The 10,184-nt window shown below is 37.8% G+C and overlaps 1 protein-coding gene across 1 annotated transcript; it reads left to right on the top strand.

Moving 5' to 3' along the window:
* The first annotated feature begins 4,266 nt into the window (after nt 1-4,266).
* On the top strand, nt 4,267-5,550 carry LOC122058991 (F-box protein CPR1-like). Its single transcript, XM_042621703.1, has one exon. The coding sequence runs from the start codon at nt 4,267-4,269 to the stop codon at nt 5,548-5,550; it is 1,284 nt and encodes a 427-aa protein (XP_042477637.1).
* Nucleotides 5,551-10,184: the final 4,634 nt, after the last annotated feature.

Raw genomic sequence — 10,184 nt, 5'->3', positions numbered from 1 at the left:
CGTTTGCTCTTCGTTTCCAACCGACATGACCTTAGAAGCTCTAACCAATCGTAGACCAACCCTAGACATAATTCCCATGTTTTAAAATCCCCCATGGAAGTTGGAACCCTACACTGTTCACCAAGGGTGAAGATGATGATGGATGGGTTCCTAAGTCCGGATCAGCTGTCCTACCCCACCAAAAATAAGAAAAGAATTTTTATTTTTATTTTTATTTTTTATTTTTTAATTTTTTAAATCAGCTCCTTACATGGGTAGAAGAATTACCTCGTCACATAGGATTTCACCGTTTAAAAAGTATCTCGATCATTCATCAAGAAATTCACGAGCTCGTGATGTTAACTGAATCCTTATGAATTCACAATTGACTTGTTTGATTTGTCTGGCGCAATGCCAGTAGCTTCTTGTGTTTCAGGTTATGGTGTTTCTCTGGCTTCATTAGGTCTCTAATGTTGGAAGAAGGAGCATCTCTGTCGGTGTTACTTCGACATTGATTTTGACTGGAAAAATCATTTTTCCTCATATATCCATGTACTCCTCTTCTCATCAGATCGATTTTTTGAGATAGATATTTAGAGTCACGTTCTTGAAGGACTTTGATTTGCCATTGTAGGACCTTGAAATACCTCTCCTGATCACTAAAAGAACTTGTTCCAACTCATCCCTGGTATTAGAGTGTTGGTATACGATGTCTTGTATTCTGTCGTAGTTTAATGCAAGGAGTATTGGTGCAGGCAACCTGACAAAACAGAACGGCAGTCCCACTTGTCGGTAAAAAGGTCGTGGGGTTTGCAAGGAGGTAGGAGGCTCTCCTTATCGAATTTTTTGGTAATTTTGTACTTTCTGGATTAGGGTTTTTTGCTATATATTTGTAACAAAGTTTTCTTTCTCTGTATTGCAAGCAATACTGAGAGGTGTGAGGATGAACGTTATAGTTCTCCATTGATAGTGAAACAGAATCTCATCTCACCGAGGATATAGGCAATTTTGGCAAACCTCGTAAACCTGTATGCATTGTTTTATTCTTATTTTTCATTACCTTCTGCATCGCTTTTAGGATTGCGTTTCTACAAACCTACCCCATTCTTGTAAGCATTGTGCATCTCTTTCTCACCACAATCTTCACCTTCCATCGTCCATGAATCATCGCTGTTCTTTTTTATGGGAAAAACAATTCGATTTTTGTGGTTCCACTCCAACCCATGGATTAAGTTATCGGTATCGATATATCAATCCAATTGAAACCATGCTCCAACCTTCAATTTTACCCTTAGTTTTCATTAAAAAACATACAAATTTTTTACTACTTTACCCCTAAATCGATACAGATAACCGATCTGAATCGATCAAGCATTCAGCCGATCCCAATACAATACTGCTGGTACAGTCAATCCAATTGAAACCATGCTCCAACCTTTATTTCAACAGTTACATATTATGATGAGATATGGCTTGCGAGTCCTTGCCCCATGGGTTTTGAAGAGAGTTAGGTTTGTGCACAAAGGATCTTGAAGAAGGGTTCACCAACAATCAACTCAGTGGAACCTTTATTTTCAACAGTTACATTATTATGATGAGAGTCACATTAACAGGAGAGAGAGAGAGAGAGAGAGAGAGAGAGAGTTAGGTTTGTGCTCTCTGTGTTTTATTTTCTTATGTCATCCATCAAAGCTGGATAGTGTAACCATAAGGCTTATCATGGCGTACTAAAATTTACGTAGTACCATGTACTCCTTCCTCGATAAAGAAAGATGGCAGCCAACTTGAGATGAGATTAGTTAATAAGATTGAAGAGATCAGTCCCTGCAAATTGGAACTGGGATCCTCTTAATGGGATAAAATAGGGGACAGATTAGATGTTAAATCGGAATCTGATACACTGAGGTTTGCTTCTAATGGATGGGTTTGAAACTTTGGATTAAAGATGAAAAGAAAGATGGCAGACAAGCTAGATGAGATGAGATGGAATTTGCTTAACTATCAATGTCACCAACTGTGCTCCATCAAGGGTCATGAAGCCAACTTGATAATCAATGCAAGTTACAGAGGCTTTTATTACTCATTGTAGAAAATGAAAACCATAAACGATGCAGGAAAGTATGGAAATCCAAACAAGCAATCTGCATTACTTGAATTAGACGGATTTACATCAATGGTTCAGCAAGATTGTCGATATTCATGGTGAGTGAGATGGTTAGCTGCTAGGGGAGAGGATCCGGACAAGCGAAACCCTATGTGGGTAAAATTACAGAAATACCCCATATGACCCTAAATATATAGCCCTTTCAGCCCAGTAAGTAACCACCCCACCCCATCTCACAATGTCCATGGAGGTGTGGTGGTCTGGGCTAGGGATGACACCCCCATGGACAGTGTGAGATGGTTAGCTGTAGGGGAGTAATCGGACCGAAACTCTATGTGGGTAAAATTACAGAAATACCCCATATGACCCTAAATATATAGCCCTTTCAGCCCTTGGCCCAAGGATTTAAATTATTAGCATCGGTATCGATCTCTCTTGTAGCTGTTGGGCCCTAATTTAGGGTCAACTTTGAACCAAATCAAAGTTCCTGTAGCTAATAACAACTCAATGGGCTATAAAATTCAAAGCAGGGAAAAAGATTGTCACGAATGCTTACAAGGTTTACATTGCATTAAGCCCCAAATTTCTCGTGTGCTGACAGAGTAGTTTGTCTATGGAAAATTAGGTCATTTAAGTGTTTGAAACTCCCTCTCATGACCTATATCATAAGAATGAGTTCTTAAAAACTATAAAATTCAAAGCAGGGAAAAAGATTGTCACGACGTTAGTGTGCATATTTTTGTATATTCCCTACACTCCTCTCCTTGTTAAAACTATTTACTGAATGATTTGATCATTTTTTTTTTTTGCTAACGACGGGTATCCAGGCCTTTGGCCTGACTATTCCCACGGGTCCATACTGACCCCACAATCGTATGGATCGGGTCATACCGGGGCTGAATGAGCACCATTCAACTTTCATTGAAAGCAGTGAAGAGCACTAAACACTCCGTGTGAGTGGCCCAAGATGTGCCTAGTGGGAGTCGAACTTAGGACATCCATCCTTCATTGGTAGGAAACTGTACTATAATATTATAAGGAAAAAAATAAAAAATAAATAGAGAATAGAGAATAAAATAAGGAAAAAAAAAAATTTGTTTGGCTATATCGCCTTGCACCCTCTTACATGGGGCAGTGAAATAATCACCCTACGTGCCCATCCTCTTGGATGCTTGTGCTGGAGTTGCCATTAGCCTCGCGTTGGTGCAAGGGCCACACAGCCTAGTAGGAAAACCCCTTCTCAACCCACCCCTAGGGTCGGGCTAGGCGAAAACTGACCATAAGGAGGGGAAAGGGAGATGCAAGGATCAGGTATGGATGGACTGGGTCAAGGAGGAGAAGAAGAAGAAGATAGGGCCAGGTTAGGTTGGGTTGGGGTGGGCTTAGCCCGAGGCGCCAACCCTAATCTCGCTAGGCCCTTACTGAGGGCCTGAAAATTTCTATCCTAACTACTCAATGCTAGTGTATCTCAACCCCAAACTTATTTGGGCTCTGGGCCGAGACAGAGCCAAACTTGCACCTCTGACTCTCTAACCATGATACATTCGGACTTAACCTCTTTCCATTATCGTCATCCCACACAAGTGTAAGGAAGGGTCAGCTTTTTTTATTTTTTGGGTACTGTCAAGTTAACCAGTTTCCACCTAAGAAACGATAAAAACTATCTAATCGTGTAAGAATTCTGAGGCAGTCAGTTTGTTAATTCTTCATTTACGAAGTCTGATTAATTGACTTTCCCGTTGAATGGAGAGTTTGAGAGAACAACAACATTACTAGCTTGTACGTACTCCTCGGTAAAACAAAGCATCCTAGTACTTATCATTTAGTAGTGACTACTGAGTACCTCAGGCTGTCCATCAAAACTGTTTCATGTCTGTCACTTTTACTTTGCTTGTCGATCTCTCATTGGTTCAACCATCCTAATTCATGCAACAAGGCAAATCTCTTCTCAGTCCCACCCACTTTTAACCGGTAGACCGTTATAAACAAACATAAGATTTCAATAAAACCCCACTCTCTTCCACCTCACCTTCTTCCATCACTTTCCATCTCTGAACCTTCTGTCCCTTCTTAGTGAGTGACGCACTCTGCAGTGATCTTCACTAGTGATATATCCATGTCTCTTCTTCTTCTCTTCTTTTAAAATAAGAAGTGAACATGAAGAAACCCAGAAACCCAGAAAGATGATGATGATGAGAAGTAGACTCAGGTCTCTCACCTTCCTTCCTTATGAAGTCCTCTTTGACATCTTACTTCGCTTGGACGTTAAGTCCATCTGTTACCTTCGTCTTGTATCCAAGTATATCAACTGGTTAACCAGAAGCCCTAACTTCATCAAAGCCCATCGTCTTAAACCCAAACCTGAACTCATCATCCAAGCTCCTGGTGTCACCTTTGACCCTAAAAGAAAAATCAAGGATGACCCATTCTTCTTCTTCAACCTCTCTAATGAAACCAGAACCTACTTCAAAGGTCACCCTTTGACTTGCTTCCACTATATCCGTGTAGCTTCTTCTCTACACGGCCTTCTCCTCCTTGAAGAGTCCTTCCCTTCAACTTACTTCAGACACTATATTCTGAACCCTGCAACAGGTGAGATCAAACAGTTACCACCCATTGAGCTAGGGTTCTTCGATGATACAAACCATCTCTGCGCCTTAGGTTATCACTCTGGAACAGGAGAATACAAGGTGATGTGTTTGGTCTCTCGTTTTTTTGAGCTTGAGAACCGGAGACACATAGTGTGTGAAGTGTTTACTATAGGGAAAGATGACCAATGGAGGACGGCCAGAAACCGTCCTCCACATTCTTACTGTGATGGGCCGCGTAGGTATCCACCTGTTCTCGGGAATGATTCACTTCACTACGTAGCGCATTGTAGCAGCCAACGGTATGAGCAATGGAGACGAAAGCAGCCTAGAGCTGCTTCTCCTAACTACTTCGATGGGTTCATACTTTCTCTAGACGTTAATGCTGAGTGGTTCCAGAAGACCCCACACCCTCATTGTGAAAGTGGGGTCTACTCGTTGGTGGAGATGGACGGTCGGCTTTGCTTTGCGAATCATATTGTATCTGGTGGTATCACACAGAGTTTGGAGCTGTGGACTCTCACTGATTTCTCCAATAAGAAGAGACCGATTTGGACCAGAGAGAAAAGCGTTGGGTTGTTGTGGATTGAGTCTCCTTTGGTGTATCCATTGTCGAAGTTTGCCAATGAGGTGATGCCACTTGGGTTTGTAGAGGGTGAGATGATCCTGTGGTGGCCGGAGGAGCGTAGGTTGTTCTTGTTAAACTTGGAGAGTGGAGGATTTAGGAGGATTAATGAAGCTCAGGAGGAGGATTTAATTCCTCCGGTTTACCGGTTCGACCAGGTTTTCCACCCTACTCATGCAAACATGGTTCCTCGTATACACGTTAATACACTGGTTCGCATCCCACCTTGGTCTGGTCCTTTAAATCTGAGTTAGTAGGTCTTAGAAGTGGTCGGCTGTAACTGTGGTGGGGTTTTGGTGATGATGAATCTGGTCCGTTAATTTTGAACCTGTTGGCTCTCTCAGTGAAGGACCATGGTAATTAGTAGGTTCAGTGTAGTATGTGTAGGTCTTTAGTGTTAGCAATATATGATAGCTTATGAAAGGGGATCATGTAATAATTTGTGCATGCCAACAGTGTATTTAGACTGGATTATTGTTGAAGAGAGACATACCCAAAGCCCAAAGGTGTCTTGCAAAATGGTTGAGATACGTGCGGGAAAATAGGAATGCAGAACGTTCTTTATTAATAATTGTCGATATTGCTGAGTGAGATTTAAGTGTTAATCTTTTCCCTCTCTGTTTACCTGAAATCGATTGTCATGATGACAGTTGGTCATTACTAACCAATTCATCCTCTTTCATGAATCTTTGTCACACAAGGATTCATCCTCTAGAAAACCTCTCGCACAAGGATTCATCATCTAGAAAACCTCTCACCCGATTAAATTTTGTTTTCACTTCTTCCTTAAAGGATTGGAAGGGAAGAAATTGAAATGGTTACGTATGTTGTGACCATACAAGAATGATGGAAAGAAAGAGAAAATTATGCAGAGAGAGAGAGAGAGCTATCATTATCCTACTGTCTCTAGTTGCCCTTTGGAAGGGAAGAAATTGAAATGGTTACGTATGTTGTGACCATCACAACAAGTTAAAGATAAGTGACTGTCATCTCTCCACCCTAAAAATTAGGAATTGATTATAATATAAAAAACTAATAGATGGCTTAGATTAATCTAATATTAAATGGACGGTTAATATTAAAAGAAAGTGAAAATAAGATTGCAATACATACATCTTGCTACCACTCGCCCTTAGTTATTTATTTATTTTAAAAGTTGTTTAATATAGTATTTAATGTAACTAAAAAGGGATTTTTTTTCAACAAAATAAATTGGTTTTCAAAATGTTGAATTGGATTTTAATATAACATTTAATGCAGTTCTTATTTTATGAAAAAAAAAAAAATAGTAGTTCCTATATGAGCTGACATAGTTTTACCTTTATTTAAATAATCTGCATTAAATATCTTTAAAAATAAGACAAAAGAAAATTAAATGAAGGTGTTCAGTACTAAATATATTAGTAGGGATGTCTCCTTTTAAAGGGAGATGGATGAACATGCAATGCATAATGAAATCATATGAGTCATCGAAGGAAAAGATTTTTGGTAGACCAAGAATTGTGTGTTAAAAAAAAAAAAAAAAAAAAAAAAAAAAAAGAGAGTTTAGATCAGTAATTGTATACAACAGATCCACACCATTAATGAGGAGAGTGGAATGCGAATGTGTATGCTTGTCCCTTAAATAAATAGAGGAATTTTTCAATATATATCATCAAAGAGATGGTCTAGTATTTTTATTTCGATACTTGTAAAATATGAATCCTTAGGATTATGAAGTTAATTGCATGTTGAGGGACCTCCAACCACATATTTTAGCTTTTGAGAACCATTTGTTTGAGATAAGGGTGCACATGGACCAGGTTGGGATAGTTTTTAAAAACCCTAACATGTAGGTAGGCAAGATAGGGTTGTATACATGTGCACTAAATATCCAACTCAAAACCTCGAATTATTGGGTGGTGGGACTTATAGTTATATGAGGCAATAAAAACCTTTTGGGGTAATCGATGTGGGATTATTATCTCAACGTTCCCAATAAAGATAGCTATCATGTTTAATGTGTTCTTTTTCGCTTATGACCATAATATCTCACATATTTAGTAAATTTTACTTATTTTAATTTGGGGTTGATAGAGTGACCAGTTAGAAGTAGTAATTTTCCAATAAAGTTGCTTAAGAAAAAAAAAGAATTTATAAAGTACAAGACAATTCAAGGTAAAGCTAACTAGAAAATAAGACTTTCTAAGAGAGAATATGGGGGGCACTAAAAGATTCAAATACAATTTCCAGTTCTTTTCCCTTCCCCCCTAATAGGTAGATCCTAAGGGGAGTTGAACTTAAGACCTCTTTATTGTAAGGTACTGGTAACTTCTATGCATATATAACGATAACGTCCAACCAAAAGCCTGAGTTTGAGGGTGTAGAAGCCTTTCCTAGGATCATAAACCCATTAATAGCACATTATCCTACTAATATGGATTTGAAACCTAGCCCCATCAATGGCATAGAGCGCACTCACTATATCAAATCTCTCAGTTTTGAGCCATAGGCCTCCACATGGCGAGGAAAGAATTTATGATTCCTATATGCTATCAAAATAATATGGACTTCACTACTGTCCCATCCTACCTATTGGATTCTACTTTGGATGCTTAGACACTTCATTCAACTATCCAATACCCTCTATTGTATTTGTTGATTGAACAACACTTGGACTTTATGAATCAATCATACATGGATGACGTTTGTCATCGGGATTTTGAATTAGGCCCTGACATTGATTAAAGAAATAATAATGTCTCCTTATATATATATACACGTATGGATTTGTAAGTGTGTCAAGTCCCTATATACTTATAATAGTATAAAGTCTTAACATAAAGTCCGTGTATGCATTTGTAAACGTATAAAGTCCATGTGTGATTGTAATAGTATGAAGTCCGCCATTATCTTTATAAATATTGCATCATCTTGTTTGATCATCAAAGTTTAATGAATGGTATGAATAGTCTAACCCAAAAGCCTGAGTCTCAAGTGGATATATAGGTCTTCTCTAGGGTCTTAAACCTAGTAATTGTACACTAACCAGTCGACGTGGAAACCCCCTTCATTTCTAGTCATGGAGCATAATCATTGCATCAACTCCCTCAGATAGCTATATGATGATTACATCATTCTCTCATATTTTGAAAGAACTCATTATTGAGTTTGAAATAATGGCCATGTTTTCTTTTATCAGTTGTGCTTTATTGATTTTGAATTGAGTTTGTAGACTTGCTTACTATAAGAATTACAACTTGTTCTGATACCAAATTGACAGTTAAAAAAAAAAAATTAAGAATAGCTTTATTTCAATATGATGAATCAATTGCATATGATAACAAAGGCTAGAGAGGATTACTTAACTCAAGGGTAGCCTACTTAATTATGGGTTTCTTAGGGACTCACTCACCATTAAAGGTTACATTAAAAAAATTCTTATTCTTCTTAGAAACCAAAGTTATAAATATATTAAGGGAAACAAAGAATCGTCGGAAAAGAATTGTTAGAATAGAGTAGTTAAAAAAAGCCTTTGGAACAGAGCTTTTGAAAAAGAGTTGTTAGAGAGTGAGAGGGGAAAAAAAGGTGTATCCAATGCACGAGGTTCCCGCCACTATGGGGTCTAGGGGGTCATAATGTATGTAGCCTTACCCCCGCTTCGCCGGGAGGCTGTTTCCTTATTCGAACTTATGAGTACTTGGTTACAAAGAGCAACATTACCATTGCACTAAGGTCCACCCTCTAGAATGAGAGAAAAATAGAGCGGATATCAAATGATTGTGTCATGGGAGCATAATGACTAATTAATGACATTATGGTTATATCATATAACATCTAACCAATGTACCATATATGGCATACGTCATAAGGTGATGTTTAAAAATTATTAAATTGCTCAAAATTAAATCATTTTTTTATAGTAAAAAATTAAATCATTATTTGTGTCATAGATGTAAGATCTGTTAAAATATGGTAAATGAATGATATAAAGAAGAAAGTAAGAAGAAAGAAAATAAAAAGAAGAGTAGAGTGCACCAAAGATAAGTGGGGCTTGTGGCCTTTGTCCATGAAGCCTTGGAAGGAGTACAATTGTTTATTGTTTCCTCTTAGTTATAATTATACATAAACACATGATAGAATCCAAACTACACCTACTATGGTTTGAGCTTCACACAACCCAACTTTATACAATTTAACATGGTTATTATCCATAACTCTAGTATCAGAGTGTAAAGTCTGAGAATTAGCTATAGTTTCATTCTGTACCAAAATATTTAAATTAAGGATTAATCACAATCCTCATTTTGCATAGTACATGAACCTAACATATAAGTTTGGATTAGAAAAAAAAAAAAAAAAGACTTCCATAAAAGTTGGGGCAAGAAATTAGAGAAATCTATGATCCAAAACTAGTAAGGGCCTGAGATGATTGTAGTGTGGTTTTGGAATCTAATGCTCTTTCATAGGCATAGAGGTGTTAAGGGGGTTCAGGTAGGGTTATGGGATATTCTTCATATAATCCGGTACGGTTACATTAAGATATCACCATCTATGTGGACCATATAATGCAAAGGGCAATTATGAAAGTTGATATCATTGTTTTTTTATATAACATTTTCCCCTCTTATAGCACAAAGAAGACTACCTCTACTGGGGACTTCCCTAATTGAGGCTTTGGGTTGTGAGACATTGGTTAGGTAGATAAGATAGATGTGTCAGGTAAATGATTCTTTCTTTCCTTACTGGAAAAATCAACAATTGTCTATCTTATGATTTGAACCTACCTAGTTGAATGGGAGCACATACACTCGCTTACGTAAAGGCAACACTATCACCGTTCTTTTTACCTTAAAATGTGTTGGATTATACCTCTAAAAAAAAGAAAAACACTATGAAAAAAAATAAA

Source organism: Macadamia integrifolia, chromosome 13, assembly GCF_013358625.1.
Source record: "Macadamia integrifolia cultivar HAES 741 chromosome 13, SCU_Mint_v3, whole genome shotgun sequence".
NCBI lineage: Eukaryota > Viridiplantae > Streptophyta > Magnoliopsida > Proteales > Proteaceae > Macadamia > Macadamia integrifolia.
Note: the sequence above shows the minus strand (reverse complement) of the source record. Positions and strands in the feature narration are given on the sequence as shown.

What these genes read in the sequence shown, in the direction of transcription:
- LOC122058991 (XM_042621703.1), top strand. Translation starts at nt 4,267, where the DNA reads ATGATGATGATGAGAAGTAGACTCAGGTCTCTCACCTTCCTTCCTTAT.